This window comes from Mustelus asterias, chromosome 22 (genome assembly GCF_964213995.1).
Source record: "Mustelus asterias chromosome 22, sMusAst1.hap1.1, whole genome shotgun sequence".
Lineage (NCBI taxonomy): Eukaryota > Metazoa > Chordata > Chondrichthyes > Carcharhiniformes > Triakidae > Mustelus > Mustelus asterias.
The window spans coordinates 67,263,606-67,291,417 of NC_135822.1; the positions used below are offsets into that span (position 1 = coordinate 67,263,606).

General features: G+C 47.8%; 1 protein-coding gene across 1 annotated transcript in view; it reads right to left on the bottom strand.

The window, feature by feature from the left end:
- sema4c (sema domain, immunoglobulin domain (Ig), transmembrane domain (TM) and short cytoplasmic domain, (semaphorin) 4C) overlaps positions 1-27,812 on the bottom strand; it is a 96,717-nt gene that overhangs the window by 60,487 nt on the left and 8,418 nt on the right. The window contains exon 2 of the mRNA XM_078239545.1: positions 13,007-13,210. Within this exon, the coding sequence (XP_078095671.1) occupies positions 13,007-13,121 (115 nt within the window). The 5' untranslated portion in view covers positions 13,122-13,210. The remainder of the gene's footprint in view (positions 1-13,006; positions 13,211-27,812) is intronic.

Sequence of the window (27,812 nt, forward strand, 5' to 3'; positions counted from 1 at the left end):
TCCCAGCACACTCTCAATCCTAGTATCCAGCTAGAATCCCAGCACACTCTCAATCCTAGTATCCAGCTAGAATCCCAGCACACTCTCAATCCTAGTATCCAGCTAGAATCCCAGCACACTCTCAATCCTAGTATCCAGCTAGAATCCCAGCACACTCTCAATCCTAGTATCCAGCTAGAATCCCAGCACACTCTCAATCCTAGTATCCAGCTAGAATCCCAGCACACTCTCAATCCTAGTATCCAGCTAGAATCCCAGCACACTCTCAATCCTAGTATCCAGCTAGAATCCCAGCACACTCTCAATCCTAGTATCCAGCTAGAATCCCAGCACACTCTCAATCCTAGTATCCAGCTAGAATCCCAGCACACTCTCAATCCTAGTATCCAGCTAGAACCCCAGCACACTCTCAATCCTAGTATCCAGCTAGAATCCCAGCACACTCTCAATCCTAGTATCCAGCTAGAATCCCAGCACACTCTCAATCCTAGAATCCAGTTATAAAGGAGAGCTATTGTTAGAAGCCATTCTTCATATTCATGTGTGTGTGTCAGTCAGTGTTGGTAAGCTATTCAATTGCAGGGGCAATCACCCCCTGCCTCCTGCCCTCGATATGAGGGCAGTCACCAGCCATGCTCACGTGATTGTGCTCTGGAATGGAAGCAATTGTAGCTTTCTCCACTGCTGCCTGGGTCTCAGTATCTACTGGAGGCTGCGGAGGGAGGTCAAAAGTTTGGATCTTCCTGTGCACCGCATACATTAGAAAACAAATCAGGGAGTCTTACTCGCTCAATTCTGTGCCTTCTTCACGTGTGCGGACTGTGGTGCAGCTGGCTTGACAGAGGGAACGAGCTGCCAACTCACTTGTAGATTGCCACCTCATCAGGAGATGGAAGGTGCTGCCAACACGCATGGAGAGAAGATGCCAAGCTGCCTCTGGTCAGTCAGCTGCCCTCTGAGGCACAGCCAAACAAGGAGCCAATTTAATAACAGGAGAGCCCCACAAACATCCGAGTGGCCTTATACAGTTCTGTACGTGGATAGGGGGATCTCAAAGTCTTTGTGAATATGGACTTCATAAAGCTTTCCAAGCTTAACAACTGTGTGGGATGCAGGAAATGGATTTATTTCAACAAGCTAACCTCCTGTTTCGAGGGAGCTGGTTGGGCCTCGACAACTGGCGAGGGGTCATCAGTCAGGGTTCTTGTCCCTGGTTGATGGAAAATGGGTGGATCTTGTGCCATGGCACCACCTGCTTCGACTGAGAACCTTCAACTGAAAAGGGCAGAGTTTGATTGCTTGCCCCGATGACTGAAGGTGCAGTACACCTCAGCAAGCCAAATAACGTTCAGCCAAGAGGTGCTCCATTCAGTGGAGCTCAGAGTCCATCGCACCCATCAAGGACAAACAGGAACAATCAACATGGTGCAATAAATGCTGGCCAAGCCAGCGACACCCACATCTCAAAACTGAACATGAATCATAGAATCCCTGCAGTGCAGAAGGAGGCCGTTCGGCCCATCAAGTCTGCACTGACCACAATCCCACCCCAGGCCCTATTCCCATAACCCCATATATTTCCCCTGCTAATCCTCCTGACAGTAGGGTCAATTTAGCATGGCCAATCAACCTAACCCACACATCAATAAAACACTAGCAGCATTAGAAGGATACGGTCCCCGGAAGTGCAGGGGGTTTTAGTTCAGTCGGGCAGCGTGGTCGGTGCAGGCTTGGAGGGCCGAAGGGCCTGTTCTGTGCTGTAACTTTGTTCTTATTACGACCCAGTAGTGGAAACACACACAGACTGCCTTTGGCCAACTTGACTATTCCCCGTCATAAAAATGGCACTATGGTGTATTCAAACAGACGACAGCTGTTACTCCATCATTGTGCATGAAATGTTGGGGAAAGCCTCTGGAATAAGAAGCAGAATGAGCTTTTGGGGGGGGGGGCGGGGGGGCAGGTGAAACGCAGATTGGCTGCCTGATCAAATTTGACTTGTGAAAGCCGAGGGCAGGGTATGGGAGTGAATTAAATGATGTCCCCTGTTCCTCCATTGCAGGTCAACTGAAGCCTTCTGCGGAACATGCCTGGAACCTGATCAATCCAGTCTTCACAAAGCAGGAGCCAACTGGACTCAGTCTGAACGATTTAAGCTTCAGTCAAACAGCACGGGAAAATAAATCTTACGATTCCTCTTCTTCATGCACAAGGTGCCCTCAAAAACACACCAATCAAACCAAGGCAACAAGACCTCCTGGCATTCTGTGAAGAAAGTTTCAATCCATCTGTCCTGGGAGTGTTTGATGGGGACAGGTGTAGAGGGAGCTTTACTCTGTATCTAACCCCGTGCTGTACCTGTCCTGGGAGTGTTTGATGGGGACAGTGTAGAGGGAGCTTTACTCTGTATCTAACCCCGTGCTGTACCTGTCCTGGGAGTGTTTGATGGGGACAGTGTAGAGGGAGCTTTACTCTGTATCTAACCCCGTGCTGTACCTGTCCTGGGAGTGTTTGATGGGGACAGTGTAGAGGGAGTTTTACTCTGTATCTAACCCCGTGCTGTACCTGTCCTGGGAGTGTTTGATGGGGGACAGTGTAGAGGGACCTTTACTCTGTATCTAACCCCGTGCTGTACCTGTCCTGGGAGTGTTTGATGGGGACAGTGTAAAGGGAGCTTTACTCTGTATCTGACCCCGTGCTGTCCCTGTCCTGGGAGTGTTTGATGGGGACGGTGTAGAGGGAGCTTTACTCTGTATCTAACCCCGTGCTGTACCTGCCCTGGGAGTGATTGATGGTTGGACTCCTTACCGTGATTGATGGGGACAGGGTAGAGGAAGCTTCACTCTAACCCTGTGCTACAGCTGATCAAAATATTTTACAATAGCAAGAACAAATTCCATAAACAGCAAAATGCAAGAGAAAATTTGAATGCATACAACTGTTTTTCTTCTAAAGTCCTCGGCTTCCGCACCCATTTCTATTATTAATCTCCACCCTCCCATAATGGAAACAGGAAATATTATTTCCCTCGAGGAACTCTGCATGCTGTGTATGATGTTACAGTTTAGAAACCTGACTGGCAGTCTCTGCTTGTGTTACAAACCTGCTCTCACTGGTTTGGACTATTATTCAGTTGTTTTTATGTCACTCATACAGCAGGAAGATGCCAAACCAACATGTACACGTTGGCAATGGCTGGACCATCCTCACTGCCCTGCCACAAAGGCACACTACTGGCCAAGACAGACAGAGCAGTCAAGCCAAGTCCTTTGCAGGGAATAGAAATGTGCAGCCTGCAATCTTCCTGCTGCTCCCTTTGCAGTTCCTGGCCAAACAGGCCTTGCAGAGCTGCTCGGAGCTCCTTGCCGATCTGATGACAAGTCGTCATATCTCCTTCAAGAGAAGCCCGACCTTTCAGGTCACGTCTCTTGCTCTCGTTCTCATCTGGACCATCCTGGGAGGAGAGTGAACGAACAGCATGTTTCCTTTCCCCTCTCGAATCCTCTGTCTCCAAGGCACCACGAAATCCTCTCTGATCTCTCCCTTGAAGTATGTGGCTTGAACTTGCTCTTCTCTTTCCTCTCACAGTCAACCTCTTTCAAAAATGTTCCGATCACAGATGTTCCGGTCACCCTGGAGAAAGCAAACCACAGCTACCCCCTTCAAACCACCCACGCTTGGCTGTACATCAGGATTTTGTGATGGTGGTCCAATGCCTGACGAGTTGCGACCAAAAAAAAACAATGGGCAATGATGAAGCACCGAACCAGCAGAAAGCCCAAAGTTGCTACACTGGAGCAACCAGGTCCCGTTGAGAGACATTGGCATGGTCACACAAGTCGGTTGCGAGGAGCATTTGAAGAGGAGGAGAGGAGTTTGACATGATCATCTTCCTGATAATCTTGCTTCGTTGCCGCACGTCTCTCGAACCGTTTGATGAGTCATCTCCCATTGTTTTGCAATGTTCACAAACCTTTCATCTGGCTTCAGTCGTTTCCAAACACCACCAGCATATTGCCTTCATCATCTTTCCCCTCCTATTGCTCCATCTGTGCGCTGTCATTGACAGTGCATCTGATGTTCCCATTCCCAAGGGGCTCTCCCACACTCTGTTCCTTCCTCGTATCAATAACCTCCTCCTCCACTCATCATCTAAAGCCATTCATCCTTTGGTTGATGATTTCAATCTGTCATTAGACCACACACTACACACTCACAGTGCCATGGCTGAATCACTACACCATCCTCTCCCAAACATCCCTCATTTCACAGTCAAGAGTTTCCCCCTTCCCTTTTTCAAAAATAGTCAGTACCATATATCTGAAACAGTTTCTCATCCAACACAAAAACTCTAACTTTAGACACATTAAAGGCAAGAAGGATCAGAGTTGATTCAAAAGCTCCCCCTCTGGTTCTCCTCAATTCACAGACATTTTTGGCCACAGCATCTCCTCGAATCACAATTTCAGCCCTCAAACTCTCTCTCAAGCAGTTTTAAGTTGCTTGCGTGCCAAACTTTGGTTCCTTCCCCAGCAGTTTATAAACAAAAGTTGGATATTACTCTAAAAAAATGTGGGTGAAAAATAGGGCCAGAATCTAAATGATACAGTTGGCGGTTAGTACTGCTGCCTCAGAGAGTCAGGGACCCGGGTTCGATTTCTGGCTTGGGTCGCTGTGTGTGGAGTTTGCACATTCTCCCCTCTGTCTGCGTGGGTTTCCTCTGGGTGCTCCGGTTTCCTCCCACAGTCCAAAGACGTGCTGGTTAGGTGGATTGGCCGTACTAAATTAACCCTAGTGTCAGGGAGATTAACAGGGTAAATATGTGGGGTTATGGGGATAGGGCCTGGGTGGGATTGTGGTCGGTGCAGGCTCGATGGGCCGAATGGCCTCCTTCTGCACTGGGAGGGATTCTATGATTCAGAGCAAGTATCACTGACAGTGCTGCCACAATACTGGCACTGGTTTGCTTTGAGAGAAAAGGAGAGTCCCATTTGTGACCCTGAACTGCAGTGGGACATGCCCGATAGTCTTAGCAGCCCACACCTGGCTCTCTGGATAGAGAATCAAAGGCAACAAGGAGAAATATTTTGATTTTGAGACAGCGAGCAAGATCCAAACTACAACCTGCAATGGGTGACAGAAGCAAATTCACTAACTGCCGAAAAGGAATTGGGCAAATATTTCAGAAAGAAGCGCTTTGAGGAAAGATCAGGGAAGTGGGATGAATTGGATTAGGACTGAGTAACCACTCCTCTTGCTGACACCAGATGAGAATAATTTGCTCACCTTGGTTTAAATCACGGGTAGATAGTTTTCTGATCGATAAGGGAATTAGGGGATATGGGGAGCAGGCGGGTAAGTGGAACTGATTCGCTTCAGATCAGCCATGATCTTGTTGAATGGCAGGGCAGGCTCGAAGGGCCAGATGGCCTACTCCTGCTCCTATTTCTTATGTTCTTATGGTACCAGTGGAGCCACATCCCCAGGGCAGCACAGAAATCTCGCTCGTCAGCTATTGGGGGCCACAAAAGACACACACAGTTGTTTTCTTTTGTTACAATAGTCGACTTGTGATAGTGCTGGTCTGCTTTGACAGGAAGCAGATGTTTGCTAACTCGGGGGAACGTACAACCCTGGGCCAGTGTGTGGCCGTGTTATAGGAAGGACATGGCTGTGCTTGCCAACCACCTGTGAGTGCGGGGTTTCGAGCTTATCCTCAATGACAGGAAATTAACACCAGTCCCGGCTCCTGCTTACAGGAGGGATGAATGTCACTGCGACCAGTGGGTGGTAATATTTGCGCTGACATTGCCAGGAGGTCAGATGGCTGTTCTCACGGCTCACGTCCACTTTCAATCCAGTCTAACAGGTAAGGACTTGGAGTGTGTGTGGGGTGGGGGAAAGAGAGTGAGCGAGCGAGCAAGAACGACGCACACACGCAGAGGGATCAGCATCCTTCTCGTGTACACTCTGCATCCACTGTTCTGGCCTGGTAGAGGTGGCAAGCCACTGTATTCAATGTCACTGCATGTCATTATCTACGTTCAGGGCTGTTGAGAATGTGTGTGAGCGGCACAGTGGTTAGCACTGCTGCCTCACAGCAACAGGGACCCGGGTTCAATTCCCGGTTTGGGTCACTGTCTGTGTGGAGTCTGCACGTTCTCCCCGTGTCTGCGTGGGTTTCCTCCGGGTGCTCCGGTTTCCTCCCACGGTCTGAAAGACGTGCTGGTTAGGGTGCACTGACCCGAACAGGCGCTGGAGTGTGGCGACTAGGGGAATTTCACAGTAACTTCGTTGCAGTGTTAATGTAAGCCTTACTTGTGATGAATAAATAAACTTTATCAGCTTTCTGAAACTGTTAGTCAGTTTTTGTGAATTCTTCCTGGCGAGGTGCAGTCTTTCTTTAGAGTTCTGCTAAGAAGACGACCCTGTCACCTGAAGCCCAGTACTGACTAGAGTGCAGAGGGAGAGGAAGCAAAACCTTTCCCTCCGAGACCCCTCAATCAAGGCCGATCCCAGCTCCAGTGAATTCCCTGTGGGCAAGACACCTCCGGGAAATCAGGAAACCCAGCCAAAATACTGACCAGTATTCCGGGAGGGAATCACACCTGGAACCCTGGTTAAACCTTTCAGCTCCCACAGTGCAACCAAGGCACAGGAAAAAAAACTCAACAAATGGTTTAGCTTTCCCTGCTGACCCCACTCCACAGCACTGACCCTGTTTACAGACTCCCACTCACGTAAATGTCCGAGTCTCAGACCTCTCCAGCACCCCACCCAAGAGCCATTATGGTGATCCCAAAAAAGTGACTTCCTAACAGTGTGGAGGGCCAAAGCAAAATCACGTCCTCACGTGCAATTTCTACTGGAGAGTCAGGGAAACAAGAGGGTGTTCAGCCCCTCAAGTCCCTGCTCTGTGAGTCAGAGATCAGAGCATGATTTACCTGCCCTGGCTTGCCGAGCTCGACCAATCCCAGATTTACAAGGTAGCACCTACTGCTCTTGGTTGGTGAATTCCACCATTCTCACGCACTTTCTGTGAAAAACTATTAAATTCTCTCCAGAATGGTCGAGAAGTAATGTCCCTTTAACCCACACTTCCTGGAACAGGTTTTTCTCTCTCTCTCTATATACCCTGACAAGCTCAACTAACTTACCCATTAACCTTTTACATTCCAATGATTACAAACCTAGTCCACATAATTCTCATACCTTGACCCTTCTTCCCATCTGCACCAGCAGATCACCAAACCAAGCAGACCAACTCCAACTCGAGCTGGACAAACAATCGAGAACAGCTTCTTCCCTGCTGCCATCAGACTTTTGAATGGACCTACCTCCATCAAGTTGATCTTTCTATACATTCTAGCTATGACTTTAACAGTACATTCTGCACCCTCTCCTTTCCTTCACTGAGTGGCATACAGTCTGTATAGCACGCAAGAAACAATACTTTTCATTGTATACTAATACACGTGACAATAATAAATCAAATCAAATCCCTAGCTTCCTTTGAGTGTCAGTGTTGAGCAGTGCCATTCACAATGATAACATGCATAGAGTTCTTTTTATTAATAGCACATGCAACTTCATTAACAGCACAACACACAATGTGTGTCCAATTCTTCCAAGCAAAGGTCCCAGGGTCAGGCAGGTGGTGACGCAATCAGGACTTCCCCTTCAATGAAATAAAAATCACTGGCCCTGAAAGCTCCCTTGCCTCCGACTGACTTTGTATTGGTGTGTGAGAAGTGGTGCTTCTGAGGCTGCACGTGTGGGGCAAACTGGAAATGATGCCAAGGTTTCAAACACCGTGTGGTACAAGAGAAGAAGGGAGGAGTAAAGCTCTCTCAAAAGGGCTGGCACAGATATGATGGATCAAATGGACTCCTATGCAAAGGTGTGTGTGTGTGCGTGCGGCGTGCGTGCGTGCGCATTCAGAGTTTCAGGAATTTTTCTGAAAGAAAAGTGAAGAATTTGTCCCAGAAACCTAACCAGAAGCTCACTCACCAAACCAAGCCCAGCAGACCAACTCCAACTCGGGCTGGACAAACAACCAAACACAAGGCCAAAATACACCCCACTGCTCTCCAATCCACAAACGCTGGATAGCAGATATCCAGTTACCATTTGAGTGTACAGGAAATTATATTCTCTGCTCTAATTATAGCAGATAATTATTGGCAGAGACTCTCTATAATTTCCAACGGTCCGAAGATTAGATATGAAAAAGGATCTGCGTTCAACTGAAACAGTGCGCACAGAGCACGGACTGGTTGCCGAGCACAGGGGTGCAGAGTTCAGAGGGGGAAAAGCCTTGCAACCTCCGTCAAGTGCCAACCTCCATTTTGAGTTGCAAAGAGGACACACCGGACTCAAAACATAATTTCTTGTTTTTCTCTCTCTCTCTACAGATGCTACCAAACCTGCTCAAGGTCTACAAAATTATGAGAGGCACGGACAGGGTGGATAGTCAGAGGTTTTTTTCCCAGGGTGGAAGTGTCAATTACAAGGGGGCACAGGTTCAAGGCAAGAGGGGGAAAGTTTAAGGGAGATGCGCGGGGGAAGTTTTTCCACGCAGAGGGTGGTGGGTGCCTGGAATATGCTACCAGGGGAGGTGCTGGAAGCAGGCACATTAGCAACATTTAAGAGGTATCTGGATGGGTCCATGAATAGGGAGGGAATAGAGGGATACGGACTGAGTACAGACAGAAGGGGTTTAAGTTTAGTTAGGGCATCATGATCGGCACAGGTTTGGAGGGCCAGAGGGCCTGTTCCTGTGCTATACTTTTTTTTGTTCTCGAGTTCCAACCATTTGCTGTATGGCTGGACCCATTTCAAGGTCACTGAAGGGCAGCAGCAGGAATCCAATTGGAGGAATGCAAATGGGAGGCTTTGTGGGGAAAAGACATAGCACAGATCTGGAGTTCACAGAAGGTTCAACGAATGGGAGGTTGCGATGGGATGATAGTTGAGAAGGAGTGCTGGGTGGGAGGTGGCGGGAGGGGTCAAGGGCATCTTGTAATATTTATTAAAGAGCAGTGGGGGAATGACAGCAGAGCTGAAGGGAAGGGGACAGTACCAGAGGGGAGAAGGTCGTCAATCTCAGCAAAGCGAGATTCATCCAGGAAATCCGCATGTTCAGCCAGTTAAGGAGCCTGCAGATGAAGCTCAAAGAGAAGAGTTAGGGTTGGCACAACATGGCGACTGCCGTCTCGGACATTGCGGGCTGAGGGACAACCAAAGTATTTGCAAAACAAACAGGCCATATCTTGGGTTACAGAGCCAATCAGATGAATTGATAACTCAAGTGGGGTTGGGGGTGAGGGCAATTGGGAGATGCTCAAAACCAGCCCAACGGAATGAGGAACCATGTCCAGCTGGGCTCCATCATATTTTTTTATTCCTTCATGGGACATGGGCATCATTGGCTGGGCCAGCATTTATCGCCCATCCCGGTTTGCCTGAGGGCAGTTGAGAGTCAACACATTGCTGTGACTCTGGACTCGCATGTAGGCCAGACCGGGCAAGGACATTAGTGAACCAGATGGGTTTTTCTGACAAATCGACAATGCTTTCATGGTCACCAGTAGATTCTTAATTCCAGATTTAAAAAAAAAAAATTAAATTCAAATTCCACCATCTACCGTGGCGGGATTTGAACCCTGGTCCCCATAACATGAGCTGAGTTTTTGGGCTAATCTAGCCTGGCAATAATACCACTAGGCCTTTGCTTCCTCGGTATAATGGCGAGCTGGCACCATGGCTGCCATCTTAAATGGTAAGACCATCACACCGGCTGGCACAGCGACAATTTCTCCAATGGGCCAACAATCAGTTGTCAACAACATGGTCATTTGCTAAGCGACCCTCAGAAGCCAGCTTGTACGTACAGGGGCATTTTCACATGACAGGGAGCTTAACATGAAGTGGAAAGAGAAGCTAAAGGAATAGAATACAAAAGGTGAGGAAGTATTGTTGTAACTATACAAGGCATTGGTGAGGCTGCACCTGGAGTATTGTGCACAGTTTCGGTCCCCTTATTGGAGGAAAGAAGTGGTGGCATTGGAGGAAGTTCAGAGGAGGTTCACTAGATTGATTCCAGAGATGAGGGGTTTGTCGTATGAAGAGATTGAACAGTTTAGGCCGACACTCTCTGGAATTTAGAAGAATGAGGGGAGATCAAATAGAGATTTACAAGATGATAAAAGGTTTGGATAAAGTAGATGTGGAGCGGATGCTTCCTCTTGTGGGACATTCTAGGATGAGAGGTCACAGTCTTAGGATAAGGGGCAGCAAATTTAAAACAGAGTTGAGGGGAAACTACTTCTCCCAAAGGGTTGTGAATCTGTGGAATTCGCTCCCCCAAAGTGCGGTGGATGCTGGGACAGTGAGTAAATTTAGTGAGTTAAGCAGATTTTTAATTGGTAATGGGTTGAAGGGTCATGGGGAGAAGGCAGGAAAATGGGGGTGAGGAAAATATCAGCCATGGTCGAATGGCAGAATGGACGCGATGGGCCAAATTGCCTAATTCTGCTCTGATGTCTTATGAGAAGGGAACAAGCCACACAAAGACAAGTCATGGCCATTTCTCCATACTGTTGGGATGCAAAGGGTGAACCAAAATATTTCACCAACACAGAGCGTAAAAAGGTTCCAGAACCGGGTTGCTGTAAGGTACAAGGCAAGGGAATACCACTTGGCAGGAGATTCAGTGTGCTGAGCTTGGCAGCCATACCCCATCTTGAGAGGACTTCACATCAGTGTTGCAATATTTACTGCACTGTTTGGTAAAAATCACTCACTCATTCTTTAAAAATCAGCGAGCGCTAATTGCAGCTGCTGAGTTAGACGTGTCGGGGGAGCCGAATTCCTGCCCGCAGATACTCTCCGTTACCCAGTAGGATCCTGGTGTGATTGCGTTCAAATTATGCCTGGTTAATTGAGTTCTCCCACACTGTCTGACAGCATAACTCCACCCCTTTCCCACCCCACACACCCACCCCACACACTCTGACTGAGGATGACATCAGTGACTGAAGGCAGCAACACAAGTCCCATAGGAGACAGCACAAGGGAGCGAATGCCGTTCATGACTGACACTTCATCAAAGGTAGCAACCATTTCACTGGAGGAGGGGGATACAGTTAAGCTCCTTTTAACTTTTACTTTACCCCTTCATGCCTCCAATGTGTAACAACATATTCAGATGGTCGGTCCCACTCATCTTCCCTTTCTTTCTCCAATCTGAGTGCTTTCAAGGGCTCCCATTTTGACCACTGTGCCCAAGACCACATTTTCTTTCTCAATGACTCAGGAAAAAGCCCAAGTAAAAGCAAGACCGGAAACTTACTCTCATATCCAAGGATATTCTTGCAGGATATCACTGTCACATTTTCGCCGAAACCTCTTTTATTTCCAGACACCCGGCTACAAGGCTACACATCCCAAGATTGGTTTCATTTTCTTCCCTCTAACCCACATTCTTGCCTCTCATTTATTGATGCACTGGCCAGTGCTTTTCTGAACCCCCACAATGTTCCACATTATAGGCATCCTTACCCATGTTGGAATCAGAGCTTCCTACACTCTATCTCAGCAGCAGCACAGTGGTTAGTATTGCTGCCTCACAGCTCCAGGGACCCGGGTTCTATTCTGGTCTTGGGTGGAGTCTGCATGTTGTCCCCGTGTCTGCGTGGGTTGCCTCCAGGTGCACTGGTTGCCTCCCACAGTCTGAAGATGTGCAAGTTAGGTGGATTAGCTATGGTAAATGCGCGGGGTTACAGGGATAGGGTGGAGGGCCTGGGTGGGATGGTCTTATGGAGAGTCAGTGATGACTCGATGGGCCGGATGGCCTTATTCTGAAACGTAGAGATTGTATGGTTCTCCAACTCATGGGATTCCAGAACACTGCCTCAGTCACACTTGCGGAGATGCCGGCGTTGGACTGGGGTAAACACACTAAGAAGTTTAACAACACCAAGTTAAAGTCCAACAGGTTTATTTGGTAGCAAAAGCCACACAAGTTTTCGGAGCTCCAAGCCCCTTCTTCAGGTGAGTGGGAATTCTGTTCACAAACAGGGCATATAAAGACACAAACTCAATTTACATGAATAATGGTTGGAATGCGAATACTTACAGCTAATCAAGTCTTTAAGATACAAAGAACGTGAGTGGAGAGAGCATCAAGACAGGCTAAAAAGATGTGTATTGTCTCCAGACAAGACACATCTTTGTATCTTAAAGATTTGATTAGCTGTAAGTATTCGCATTCCAACCATTATTCATGTAAATTGAGTCTGTGTCTTTATATGCTCTGTTTGTGAACAGAATTCCCACTCACCTGAAGAAGGGGCTTGGAGCTCCGAAAGCTTATGTGGCTTTTGCTACCAAATAAACCTGTTGGACTTTAACCTGGTGTTGTTAAACTTCTTACTCAGTCACACTTAACTGCACCCGACAACAACAGGTTTTTAAAATCCAGGTCTGGAGCACAACCTCAAATAATTTAGGGTGGCAGGGCAGCACGGTGGCACAGTGGTTAACACTACTACCTCACAGCAGCAGAGCCCCGGGTCCAATTCCGGCTTCAGTTGACTGTGTGGAGTTTGTACATTCTCCCTGTGTCTGCGTGGGTTTCCTCCCACACTCCAAAGATGTGTGGGTTAGGTGGACTGGCCATGCTAAATTGCCCCTTAGTGTCAGGGGGACGAGCTAAAATACATGGGTCATGGGGATAGGATCTGGGTGGGATTGTTGTTGGTGCAGACTCGATGGGCCAAATGGCCTCCTGCACTGTAGGATTCTGAGGTCATCCTCACTCTTGTTTATAACCTTTGCTGAAGTATTGCATCGAGTGCCTCAGCTTCTTGGATTTGTTCAAGTTGAGTTTCTAACCCAGATGCCCAAACCACCAGTTTATTCACCTAGAACGAGATCACCTCCCAAGGTTTACAAAAAAAATGGATGCAGAGAGAGAGAGAGAGAGAGAGAGATGACTACTTACCACTGTGGCTCACTGTCTTGCGAGGCACTGTATTCCAGTCGCTGGCCTGTGCGAGCTGCACTAGTGTCACGATCACAAAGTTGAAGACTGAAAAGCAAGAGCTGCCACCGGCCATCTCTCCTGTCCCTTCGCAGAACACAGTCACGTCTTCGTCTTAGTCCGAGGCCTCCGACCGCCACAAAATCTTCAACTTTCTCGCCGCCACTGCAAGGGTTATTGAGCAATGTCAGTTTTGGGTGATGAGCAGATACTCGAAAACAGCACAAGACCCGCGCAAGAGCAAATGGTTAAGAAAAGGCCAACTCCTGGTCAATCAGGCACATGACATTTTAGATATAGTGTGGCCTCGTGCCCAACCAACCAAAGCCTGCTCCCCACATCCCACCAAGATACAATACCTTCTGAGCTGCAAAGAGGAAATAGCACCACAATCGAGTAGAATGTTTGCCGTTTGGCCTATTGTCTTGAGTTTACAAGGAAATGGAAGAGCTGGGGACTCATTGAAAAGCTTTGTACAGGAACCAGCAGGCTAGGCTTACACATATCCAATCGCCTTTTGAAAACTACTGCTGGTCCTCTTTCCACCACCCTTTCAGCAACGCATTCCAAATAATAATTGAAAATTCTCACAATCCCTCAACATTTCTTCAGCCAATTATCTTAAAGTTGTGCCCTCTGATTGCTAACCTCTTGCCAGTGTGAACACATAGTCCCCCACCCCAGCCACTGGGTCAAAACTCTCAATTGTGTTAAACATCGATCAAATCTCGCTCTGAGTAATTGCGGCCTGTCTCTTACTCAAGACGGTACCAGGGATTTGTAATTTCAGTCAAGTGGAGAGAAATTATTCTCCTTTCAAATGGAAGAACAATTTTGAAAAAAGTGTAGGGCGAGCTTCTGTTCCCAACACCAAAAATCTACCTTCGAATTGAAAACCAACAAAGTTACATGAACCTGGAGAACTGAACAATTCTAATCTCCGTACTGTCAGGAGAGGCACTGGAGGAAGTGCAGAACATCGCACGGGTCACAGAACTGGGAGTATAGGCTGGGACTCAAGAGAAAAGCATGTTCCTGTCAACTGGGAACCCCTACCTTCAATAGAGAGAAAGTGCCCCTTCAGTGATAAACTTATCCAGTTCCTTTTCAAAGCCGACTAGACTAGTTCAGGTGTGCTACAAGTGCGAAAGTTGCAGCTTGAACAAAGCAGACGGGCCAACTGCATAACTCTACCTAGAATCTCATCTCCCACTGGAAGAAGTTTGTGAGGTTGCATTGTGTTGTAGTGTTACATATACGAACCAGGACTCTCACAGATCTCGCTCCCTCTGCTTCTAGAAACTCATGCCGCAAAATAAAATTCACAGGCCACCGGCTAATTGTTGCATCACAAATATAGCACCAAAACAGGCCATTCAGCCCAACTGGTCTGTGCCAGCATTCATGCTCCACACAAGCCTCCTGCCACCCAACTTCATCTGATGCTGTCTGCTATTCCTTTCTCATTCTTCCCCCACCCTGCTTAAATGCATCAAGGATGCTTCTCCCAATTGCTTCCACCCTCCCCACATCTGAAATAGAAACAGAAATGCTGAAAAACTGCAGGTCTGGCAGCAATCTGTGGCAGAAAGTTAGTTAACGTTGCAATTCGAAATGGGAGCCTTGTTCAGAACCCAATGTTTGGTGGTTTACGATTTCCAAGAATCTTCCAGTGGGAACCACAAAATGATTCAACCATTAGGTATATGACTGACAACTCCAGACTCTCATCCAATGTTGCCAGACATGTATGCCACTTTGCACAAGTGCTCAACAGAGGCCATCGATTAATTCACTTACCCAATTGGATCTGCGTGGATCTGAGCCACCCCAGGTGATAACGCTGGTCACCAAAGCCTACAACATTGACCAGTGGTGTAGTACTCTGCAGGACAGTTAACAGAGAGGTGCATGCTCTGCAGACAACCAGGCATGGTCTGTGTCACTGTTAACCTCCAACTGCAAGTTCAGCAATCACAAATCCCAGCTGAACACTCACATCCACAGCAAGTGAATCCTCAGCAGTGAGATCATTGCACTGTGTGTCATTGACATTACGATGAGTAGCTCCCAGCGGAGTCTCACCCTATCACCACCCTGGCGTAATGCAGGGAGATTCAATCATGGCCTGTTCCCTCGTTGCCATGGCGTAATGCAGGGAGATTCAATCATGGCCTGTTCCCTCGTTGCCATGGCGTAATGCAGGGAGATTCGATCATGGCCTGTTCCCTCGTCGCCATGGCGTAATGCAGGGAGATTCAATCATGGCCTGTTCCCTCGTCGCCATGGCGTAATGCAGGGAGATTCGATCATGGCCTGTTCCCTCGTTGCCATGGCGTAATGCAGGGAGATTCGATCATGGCCTGTTCCCTCATCGCCATGGCGTAATCCAGGCCGATTAGATCATGGCCTGCTCCCTTGTTGCCATGGCGTAATGCAGGCCAATTAGATCCCAATTACATCACGGCAACATTTGTGACAGGGAGCCAGCAATTTCTCCAGCACTCGGAGAGTTACAGCTCAGGCCACATCAGCTGCTGGGTAACGAGCACGGGGAATTCTAAACTCTTGCCACAAAATAAAATTCACAGGCCACCGGCTAATTGTTACATCACATGTATAGCACCAAAACAGGCCATTCAGCCCAACTGGTCTGTGCCAGCATTCATGCTCCACACAAGCCTCCCGCCACCCAACTTCATCTGATGCTGTCTGCTATTCCTTTGATTCCTTTCTCACTTCCTCCCCCTCCTTAAATGCATCCAGGATATTTCTTCCCTCAGTTGAAACACAAAGGGACTTGGGAGTCCTTGTTCAAGATTCTCTTGAGGTTAACGTGCAGGTTCAGTCAGCAGTTAGGAAGGCAAATGCAATGTTAGCATTCATGTCGAGAGGGCTAGAATACAAGAGCAGGGATGTACTTCTGAGGCTGTATCAGGCTCTGGGTCAGACTCTATTATTTGGAGCATTGTGAGCAGTTTTGGGCCCCATATCTATGGAAGGATGTGCTGGGCTTGGAAAGGGTCCAGAGGAGGTTCACAAGAATGATCCCTGGAATGAAGAGCTTGTCATATGAGGAACGGTTGAGTTCTCTGGGTCTGTACTCGTTGGGAGTTTAGAAGGATTGGGGGGGGGGGGGGGGGGGGGGTGGAGGAAATCTTATTGAAACTTACAGCTTACTGCGAGGCCTGGATAGAGTGGACATGGAGAGGATGTTTCCACGAGTAGGAAAAACTAGAACCAAAAGGGCACAGCCTCAGGCTAAAGGGATGATCCTTTAAAACAGAGATGAGGAGGAATTTCTTCAGCCAGAGAGTGGTGAATCTGTGGAATTCTTTGCCGCAGAAGGCTGTGGAGGCCAGGTCATGGAGTGTCTTTAAGACAGAGATTGATAGGTTCTTGATTAATAAGGGGATCAGGGGTTATGGGGAAAAGGCAGGAGAATGGGGGAAAATGAGAAAAATATCAGCCACTATTGAATGGCAGAGCAGACTCGATGGGCCGAGTGGCCTAATTCCGCTCCTATGTCTTATGGTTTCACATTCTCACCCTCTCTGGGTCAAAAACACTCCTCCCGAATTCCCAAGTGGATTTTTGATGGATTAGCTGATGTTGATGTCCAATTGTGGTCCTCCTACTTGTTTTTCCTCACCTTCTCAAGCAGGGCAGTAAAATACCAATGTGAAAGCAGTCCCTTTCAAACCGATCATCAAATGGGTCAGTGTCAAAGCCATACAGTGCAGGAGAAAGTGACCTGGCCACGCACGCTTAATCTTACGAAGATCGACCCAAACGGTCCCACAAATTTCTCAAGTCCTACTTCCCTTCCAAAAGTCACCTTTCAATCTGCTTCCATTAGCTTTCAGGCAGGGCATTGTACATTCTAATTTATCACAGAGATCTTCTGTGGCTCAATGCATCAGTAATCTTCCACCTGCATCCATTCATAACCAACTCTTCTGCTGATGGCAAACTGTTCCCTATTTAGTCTATCAAAATCTCGCAGAATAATTCTGAACGTCAACATTGTGGTTTCAGAGAGAGAACAATCCCAGTGTAGTAATTGGTCCTCAGGGACATGTATTAGAAGGGTCACGTTACCCAATTGTGCAATGGAAGACAGGTGCAGGGATCTCTGGGCAAAGCGCATGCTTTTACAACCAGATTGACACAGAGCCGAGAATGAGATCATTGATTGTAGCACCCTGTATAGATTCATAAATCAGTGGTTGTTTGTTAGCTAACCGGTGGTCACCAGTTATTGCATTTCCTACACCCAGCTTGCCACATCGCTCCACGTTCAGGACTGGTACCATTCCTGCAAATATCTCTTCTGCACCCCTGTCCACGGCCTCAACCTACTTCCTGAAGTGCAGCGTCCAAGAGTGAACACAATACCCCAGCTGGCGGCACTGGCTTTTGACAGGAAATGCAGCACACAGCACAAACCCTTTCGTTTTTGCAGGTTCATGGACAGGAGAGATTGTCAACCTGCAGTCCATTCCTGCCTCAAATCAACAAGCAAGTTCTTGACGGACAGCTGGCCACTCTCAGGACTTCCATCCAAGTGGCCATCACTCACCCACAGAGTATGACTTGTGAATATCTGACCACGCTGACTTTTGGGGGGGACAAGCACTTGGAGCCCCAAGGTTGGACTAGATGGGGAGAAAAAAAGAGTGCCCAGGATCTGAGAATGTTACTTAAAGCAAGACTTAGAATGTCTCTTGCACCACCCACACCCGCCACTGCCCAACTGCTAGCAAACAGATGCAAAAGCAGAAGAGGGAATGCTGGAAAATCTCAGCAGGTCTGGCAGCATCTTTAAGGAGAGTCCAAATGACCCTTTATCAAAGCTGACCTTTTTCTCTCCTTACAGATGCTGCCAGACCCGCTGAGATTTTCCAGCACTCTCTCTTTCGGTTTCAGATTCCAGCATCCGCAGTAATTTGCTTTTTGATCCAAAAAGCAGTCGCCACTGCCCCCATCCTCAAAGCTAACTTCACGATCACTCTCTAAATCATAAGAGCAGTGAGTGCGTCCAAACAGACTCAGCAACGTGGCCTCTCTCTCTCGCCAAGTGAAGGACACCAGGGAAATTACTTGGTGGCTTCATGTTAAATACTCTGTGGCCAAGAAAACCATTCAGATTGGCAACGTCCCAGGTCAACCGTTTAATTTTTTTAAAAAGAGAGTTATTTCACAAGATGTGGGCATCACTGGCTAGGCCAACATTTCTTGCCAACCCTTAACTGCCCTAGAGGTGGTGGTGGTGAGCTGCCATCTTAAACCACTGCAGGACCTGCATCGTTACACCCAGAGTGCTATAAGGGAGGGAGTTCCAGGATTTTAAACCTAGCCACAATAAAGCAACAGCGATATATATCCAAGTCAGGATGGGTGAGTGGCTTCCAGGGCAACTTCTAGGTGGTGGTGTTCCCAGGTATCTGCTGCTCTTGCCCTCCTAGATGGTAGCAGTCCCGAGTTTGAAAGGTGCTGCAAGGATCCTTGGGGAGTTGCTACAGTGCACCTTGTACATGGTACACACTGCCGCCACATTGTGCCAACGGTAGGAGGGCGTGAATGTTTGTGGATGGGGTGCCAATCCTGCAGGCTGCGTTGTCCTGTGTGATCCCGTGCCTCTAGCATGCTGTTGCCAGTGTAACATGCATGCTGGCATGGCCTCGTTGGGCCGAATGGCCTGCTTCTCTGCGCCGTGTAAGCAGCCTTCAGCCCATGCAAGTACCATCAGCAGTTGGCTGTGGCACATCCCTCCTCAAGACCAGATGTCCCCCGAGGCCGGACTAGTGTCACAGCCACATCCAGGACTGCGGGAACTGCGTCCAGGCTCCTTATCTAAATCACGACAAGTCGAGATTTAATCACTGGGAACAAACAAGAGACCGCATTTGATGACTTTAGAAAATCTCATTTCAGCTGTCCCACAGGATGTGCCTGCGTTGTTCCTTATTTTATGAGAGCAATCATTCAAGTTTGAAAAAAAAACAAAACTAAAACCAGCATCAGTACTTTTATTTATAAAATGTTTCCTGGCCTCAGCATCTCCTCAAGCAACTGATTCATCCTGTTGTTTCGTTCCAGATATTGCAAGCCCTTCAAAATCATATCTGTGCATGATAGCAGGGAGTTCAGCAACTGATATGGGGCAGCACGGTGGCGCAGTGGTTAGCACAGTGCCAGGGACCCGGGTTCGATTCCCGGCCTCGGGGTCACTGCCTGTGTGGAGCTTGCACATTTTCCCCCGGGTGTTCCAGCTTCCTCCCACACTCCAAAGATATGCGGGTTAGGTTGATTGGACATGCTAAAACTGACCCTCGTGTCAGGGGGATTAGCAGGGTAACTGAGGGTTACAGGAATAGGGCCTGGGTGGGATTGTGGTCGGTACAGACTCGTTGGGCTGAATGGCCTCCTTCTGTACTGTCGGGATTCTAAGATATTTAGAGTTGTGGTTTTTATGACTCCAACTCGAGCCTTTTACTCATCCCCACTTTTCCTTGCTGCAGTGTTGGCAGTCTCGGAGAGGCCCGAACATCTGGATTTCCTCACTGAACCTCCCCACCTCTCATCTTATTTGCTCTCTCTCCTCTCTTCAGTCATTTCTGATGATGTCCTTCACAAACCTTCTGGTCACCTGACCTACCATCCCCTTTAGTCAGTCTCCAATCTTGTTGGAGAATTCTCCTCTCCTGTGAAGCACCCTGGGAAGTTGTACTTGGCTGACGATGCAATATAAATGCAAATTATTGCTGGAGATTAAACCTACTCTCAGCCGCTCTCAAGGTAAGCTGATGGTGCTTCAAGTTAGGATAGAGAAGTAAAAAGTAAAGTTTATTTATTGTCACAAGTCGGCTTACATTAACACTGCAATGAAATTACTGTGAAAATGCCCTAGTTGCCACACTCCGGCGCCTGTTGGGGGGTACACTGATGGAGAATTTTAGCACGGTCAATGCACCTAACCAGCACGTCTTTCAGACTGTGGGAGGAAACCGGAGCACCCGGGGGAAACCCACGCAGACACGGGGAGAACGTGCAGACAGAGACCCAAGCCGGGAATCGAACCCAGGTCCCTGGCACAGTGAGGCAGCAGTGCTAACCACTGTGCTGCCCCGACGGTTTATCAATGGCACCGCCTCCTAGGATCTCACACTTGACAGTTTTAGGACTGGCCACCCTTAATTTAGGCTTAGAGCCTCATTTTCCAGCCCCCTTCTTTCTGCTTCCAATTTCCTCTCCTCCCCAGTGCCCTGGTTCCATTGACAAAGACACTGCTGTAGTGGGATAACCAGTCACCACTTTTACCCCCGAGCTTCGTGCGTGATGAATGGCCACCTTGTGCGAGGTACCAGATGATCGTCAGCACCCGCCCCCCCCCCACCCCGAATCCAAATCCAGCAGCAATCAACGACGACGGAAGGGAAGAAAACAGGAAGAATATAAAACTAAATTACAGCTTTCAGCAATCAAGAACCCAGTCAGTTGTAATTAAAGTACAAGTGACTCCATTCAGTCTGCTGTCCCACCCTTCAGATCCACACTTCATGTCCTCCGTTACACCTGGTTTGACTTCTGTGCCTGACACAATTCATAACCCCATTGAGAAAATTGATACAAAAGATCAATAAAAATAGAAATCAAAATTTAGCCCATAATTAAAGGCGGCTGATTATTGACAGGTCTTCAATGAAGGAGTTCAATAAAGTGAGCTCAAGCATTCTCATACACATTCTTCACAGGCACAGCACCAAATTATCCCTAGTGCGGCATCTCAAGTCTCAGATCACATGGCATGAATGATGTAGAAAACCAGTGGACAAGGGAGCAAAAATTAGAACCAAGTTATGCTATTGCGGCTATATTCAAGGGGGCTGTGCTGTACCCACCTTGGGAGTGTTTGATTAGAATAAATCGAGCGAGATGACTCTGTATCTAACCCCGCGCCGTCCCTGCCCTGGGAGTGTTTGTTTGATGGGGACAGTGTAGAGGGAGATTTATAGTAAAGTTCATTCATTAGTCACAAGCAAGGCTCACATTAACACTGCAAGGAAGTTATTGTGAAATTCCCCCAGTCGCCACACTACAGCGCTTGTTTGGGTCAATGCACCTAACCCGCACGTCTTTCACACTATGGGAGGAAACCGGAGCACCCGGAGGAAACTCACGGGGAGAACGAGCAAACTCCACACAGACAGTGACCCAAACTGGGAATCGAACCCTGGTCCCTGGTGCTGTGAGGCAGCAGTGCTAACTATTATGCCACCCCACTTTATACTCTATCAATTTATTCTGTATCTAACCCCCTTACTGTACTTGCCCTGGGAGGGAGTGATGGGACGGTTAGAGGCAGCTTTACTCTGTATCTAACCCCGTGCTGTAGCTGTCCTGGGAGTGTCTGATGGGTCAGTATAAAGGGTGAAGTCAGCCGAGGTGGATTGCGTGCACCAAACTTTTCAACGTGCAATTGTTGATTATCCTCGTTAAGTTGAAAGGTGATAAGGAAGGAATTACTCGTAATTAACTAGGCAGGTTCCAGTGGTACAAATTGGTCACATGCAGGGCTCTCCAACAGCTACTTGTGTGATGAGTGTACACATTATCACCAGTCCCTGTTTTATGCTCGAGGGATCACCATGCAGCAAGTGCTCAGTAACTGAAGTCAGCAATTCCCAGTTCGGGGTCAGTGAACTATTCTAATACACTTTGACGCTGCCCAGAAAGAGATTAACTAGTTGATCTGATTGGGGAATGGAGGGAGAGATGCAAGTAGAAAGCTCTACACAACATGACCACCCCTCCGGCATGCCTCAGCACCACAAATCTACCTCCATAAACTAATGATCAGCCCTGCGCATCTTGGACAAGGAGGCCAAAGCCAATAACAATGGGGTAGTTTGTACCCTTGCTTTGTGCTGAGGTGCCCAATTGAAGAGTTGAGGAACAAAAGGCGAGATCCCCAATACTGGAAGCTTTGATCTTGACACAAAACATGTCAATATTTGGGGTGAGTAGTTGAATGCTCAACCAACACTCATTGTCTGGCGTTGCACGCAAGGATACTCACCATGTGGAAAACACAACAGGGAAGATCAGGAACAATACAGCAGCCACTCGCGATGTCTACACTTGCTTTCCATATTTGGCAACGAACTCATTGACCCAGCCAATAGGCATCTTTGGAGAGCTTAGGGCATTGAGGTCAAAGCCACACTTACCACAACATAACCAGGTCATGTGTGTGCGTGTGCACCCACACATCAAGCTTTGATGTGATTTACAACAAATCAAATGACAGGACACCAAGCTTGGCCTCCTGCAGCACCTGTTGCTTCAGACAAACCTGTATTTCTTGTATCACAGGACGCGCTAGTCTGTAAACAGAATGCATTGTACTCTGGGTTGTAAGCCAGATGCTGCCTGACCAGCTGAACATTTCTTGCTTTTAATGATAGATTTCTCACATCTGCTGGATTCTGCTACAGAAGGAAGGTTGTGACGTCAGAGCGCGAGAGCAAGCCATTTATCGCTCTCATACAAAGTGCTTCTCAAATCATACTCCATCACGGAATTTGGGGTGGCGCAGTGGGTTAGCACTGCTGCCTCACAGCACCAGGGGCCCGGGTTCGATTCCCAGCTTGGGTCACTGCCTGCGTGAAGGCTGCACGTTCTCCCCGTGGGTTTCCTCCGGGTGCTCCGGTGTCCTCCCACACTCCAAAGATGTGCGGGTTAGGTTGATTGGCCCTGCTAAATTAACCCTAGTGTCAGGGGGATTGACAAGGTAAATGCGTGGGGTTATGGGGATCGGGCCTGGGTGGGATTGTGGTCGGTGCAGACTCGATGGGCCAAATGGCCTCCTTCTGCACTGTAGGGATTCTAGGAAGTGACAATTGGGGCTCCTGCGCCACTCTCCAACACTCCAGGAGTGGCAGGGTCCACCTCCCCATCCCCCCTCCCAACCCCCATCTTGCCCCATCCAAACAGCATCGCTGGTGGATCGGTCTTCTCCTTGGTTCTTTGAGCTATCTACCTTCCAAACACTCAGCCAGACTTTTATAAAAATATCAACTCTCCATTCACTCCTACCAATCCAGTGTTCAGCACACATGCCCTGAACCCCAGACAGATTCCCAACTCGCTCCCATTACTCCCGAGATAAACCGTCCCACAGTCAAGCCTGGAACTCAATCCTGCTTTTAAGCAACTCCATTATTAAACATTTTGGTTGAATTATGATCCGGCTGCACAATCATTTGGTGAAAGACATTCCCCCTTCTCAGGGGCAGGACGGCCCGTTTTGTGAACGCTCCGATAACATTTACTGCAGGGAATTGTTGATCCTTTCCTTCCATTTAATTTCTCTCATGTCCGATTATGCATTTCAACCCACTCACCCAGAAAGCCAAGCCAGCTGCTGTAAAAGGAGAATGGAGGACATAGCGCAGGCACTGAGCTGGCATGACTCAGAGAGTCAGTAACACAGGAGGGGGGCAATTGACTTGACATTCAGCCACTCAACATACGCTAATGCAGCTGTTGCGCACATCTGTCTGAACACGAGGCAAGAAATGAACGCTCAACATCCTGATCAAAAACACACAAGAGTAAATAAAAAGATTGAGAGAAAGATTGAGAGAAAGAGAGAGAGAGAGAAGGAAGGGTCTCAAAACGGGCCCACACATAAATCCCAGCGCAATGAAAGCAAACCAGTTGCCGACTGATTACTTACAGACATCTCCCAACAAGGTGGCTTTTGTTTCATTTCCATCTGCACGTTAAACATTACCGTATGCAATGGCTGTTCCATTAATGAAGAATAAAGCAAGTCATAGATTTAAGAAGGGGTTTTCTGTCAGTAATCTTCATAAGGAATTCAAGCAGTCGGTGGGGTTGGGGGGTGGGGGGGCAGTCAGCATCCAAAGAGCTCCTGCACAGGTGGGCCTGAAGTTTAGAAGTTTGTTCTGGTCGTCTTTGGCAAGCAAAACAAAAAAAGACGATAGCATCAGCTGAGCGAGGACACATTCCCTCCCCCATCGTCAAACAATAGCAGCTCACCCCATGATTCGTCGGAGAGTTACCCACCTTTCACCTGAACACTGCGAAGGTCCAAAAGGTGGACTCCTGGTCTATGCCTAACCAGGGTTCTCCAATTAATCTCAGCGTCCCTGTGCTAAGCAATGAGTTGTAAACAGGGTCTCAAGCCAGAGTATGCATTCCTAATCATCGTTTGGTGCTCTCTGCTGGAAAATGCATGCATCCAAGGTTCTTTTTTAATCTATTATTTCAGGGGGCGTGGACATCCCTGGCCCCAATTGCCCTTGAAGTGAATATTTCAGAGGACACTCAAGAGTCAACCACATCAGTGTGGATCCGGACTCAACGTGGAGCCAGATGAGGCAAGCTTGACAAATTTCATTCCCCAAAGACCCACGAGTGAACTAAATGGCTCTTTAATGACATTCAATGATAGTTTCATATCACATGCTTTGTATTCCAGGTTTTATTAATTGAATTTCAACCCCACCAGCTGCCACGGTGAGAACTGAACCCATGCCCCCAAAGGGTTAAGCCTGAGTCTCTGGACTACGAGTCCAGTGACATTACCATGATGCCACCATCTCTGGGGCGGCACAGTGGTTACCACTGCTGCCTCACAGCTCCAGAGACCTGGGTTCAATTCCTGGCTTGGGCCACTGTGAGGAGTTTGCATGTTCTCCCCATGTCTGCATGGGTTTCCTCCCACAGTCCAAAGATGTGCGGGTTAGGCGGATGGGCCATGCTAAATTGCCCCGAGTGTCCCAGGATGCGTAGGCGAGAGGGATTAGCAGGGTAAATATGTGGAGTTACGGGGATAGGTATGGATGGGATTGTGGTAGGTGCAGACTCGATAGGCTGAATGGCCTCCTTCTGCATGGTAGGGTTTCTATGATTTTGATAATCTCCCAGTGGGTTGAGATTGGCTTTGCTGTGGTCAGCACAGCAGTGGGCCAGTTTCTGTCACTCATTTTGTTCAAACACATAGCTGACCCATAACTTGAAATGCACTGATCTGCTTTGCTCCATATCACTTGCTATCATTACCCAACAAGGATTTACTGCATGGTCGCCAGAGCTTCAATCGACATAGAATGCACAGCATGAGGGGCTGGGGGAGTGAATGCCTGATTTTAACTGCGTCTTGGTCTGAAAAAGGGTTTTCTGATTTCACTCCTCAGTGGCCTCACTCCAATTTAAAGATTGTGCCGCCTTGTTCTCAACCAGTGTTCCTATGGATGGAGCCCAGAGAATCCCTTCAGCATTTGAAACAGGATTAGATCATCCCTCAGCCTTCCAAACTCAAGGGAATATTAAGTCAGGTTTATGCAACCTGTTACGGGAGGACTTTGAATAGTGTGGAGGAGCAGAGGGATCTAGGTGTATGTGTGCATAGATCCCTGAAAGTTGGGAATCAAGTAGATAAGGTTGTTAAGAAGGCATATGGTGTCTTGGCGTTTATTGGTAGGGGGATTGAATTTAGGAGTCGTAGCGTTATGTTGCAACTGTACACAACTCTGGTGCGGCCGCACTTGGAGTACTGTGTGCAGTTCTGGTCCCCACATTACAGGAAGGATGTGGAGGCTTTGGAGAGGGTGCAGAGGAGGTTTACCAGGATGTTGCCTGGTATGGAGGGGAGATCCTATGAGGAGAGGCTGAGGGATTTGGGATTGTTTTCGCTGGAAAGGCGGCGGCTAAGAGGGGATCTTATTGAAACATATAAGATGATTAGAGGTTTAGATAGGGTGGATAGTGATAGCCTTTTTCCTCTGATGGAGAAATCCAGCACGAGGGGGCATGGCTTTAAATTGAGGGGGGGTAGTTATAGAACCGATGTCAGGGGTAGGTTCTTTACCCAGAGGGTGGTGAGGGATTGGAATGCCCTGCCAGCATCAGTAGTAAATGCGCCTAGTTTGGGGGCGTTTAAGAGATCCGTAGATAGGTTCATGGACGAAAAGAAATTGGTTTAGGTTGGAGGGTCACAGTTTTTTTTTTTAACTGGTCGGTGCAACATCGTGGGCCGAAGGGCCTGTTCTGCGCTGTAATGTTCTATGTTCTATGTTCTATGTTCTATGTTCTATGTTACATAAAGGTTAACCTTTTAATTCCCAGACTCATTCCACACTGTAAACTCTGGATTGGATTCCATCCAAGGCCAAAATATCTATCCTCTTTCCAAGTGATACACATTGAACATACTCGGGTATGTAGAACTGTACAAAATGGGAGGGGGGGGGGGGGGGTGCACAGATTCATTAGGCAGAATACATGTCTCCAAAAGGCACAACTTTATCAGACGCAAGTCACTCCTGCTCTCATCTGCAGAAAACATGCCGATAGCAGTCCCAGGGAGTTCATTCCTTATTACGGACAGTCTGAGCTACCAACAATGGAGGACAGCAGCAAGGTGAAGTGATTCAGTGACGATACCCAAGACTTGGATGGGAAACAAAGGGGGATATGGGCCAAATGTGGGCAATTTGGGACTAGCTGGGGCGGGCACCACAGCCAGCATGGATTGGTTGGGCCAAAGGGCCTGTTTCCGTGCTGTATTGCCCTATGACTCTCATCTTGTGCTCACCAAATTTGACGAATACAGGTCCTGGAGATGTTTGAGGAAATTTACTGGAACAGTCCAAGGGATGAGGGGTGAGTTTAGGTTTGGAAACCCAGGTTGTTCTCTGAAGAAAGAAAGAAATCGTTTGGAGAGCTGTATAAGATTGACAAGTTTAGATAAAGTGTACAATTAGGTACAAGGATGAGAGGGGACACAAAAGAAAGATTTGGGGCATCAGAAGCTCGAGAGGAATGGGATGAAGAAACTTTAAAAAGTATAGGCAATGGCAGTGATCCAAAACAAGCCTCCAAGGGGAAAATATCCATGGTTTCAAAAGGAAATTGGATGGGAACAAGGGAAAGAAACTCGCAGGGCTACAGGGACAGAGCAGGACAATGGGACTAACTGAAGTGATTGACAAAGAGACGGCATAGACTGATAAGCTGAATGGTGTCCTACTGTGATGGATTGGCTATCTGACTATATACCCAGCCAACACAAGTCCGGAGCAAGACAGCACTGTGCTGCCAGAGGTCCAGGTCAGATTTCCCTGCAAAAATTCAAGTGTTTCAACATTGGGCAGGTCAAGCAAGAGAACGAAACTTGCATTGACACAATCCCTGCTCATGTGAAATCTGCTTTGGGAGTAAATTATTAGGACTTTAGGTAGCACTTATTAACCAGGATTTGCATTTCAGGAGAGATTGAGTTTAGGATTGCACTGAAGGTGCGGTGGGAGCAGAGGAGAGTACAAGAAGAGCACATAAATCAAACAGTGATTAGTGACTAAAAAAGCAGAAGGGAGTGAAAATAAAGGGTAAGGAGATTCACTTCTAAGATGCTGGGACAGTGAAAACCAACAGAACAGGAGGTGATACACTGTCACAGAATCTTAACAGCACAGAAGGAGACAATTTGGTCCATGTTGCCAGTGACGAAGAGCTAAGGAAATGAGCCAACACTGTCCCAAAATAGGACTGGAGATGAGTTAAGTACCATTAGATGAGAAGTTTGTCTCGGAACAGCACTGACAGTAATTTCCAACGAAAGGAAGCAATCACAGGGTTGAACCAATGACGCGGAGATATTTTGAGTGTTTAGGAAAATGTTCCCTGCTGAAGATCCTGTGAAGCTGAGTCTGTGCCGATAATATAAACACAG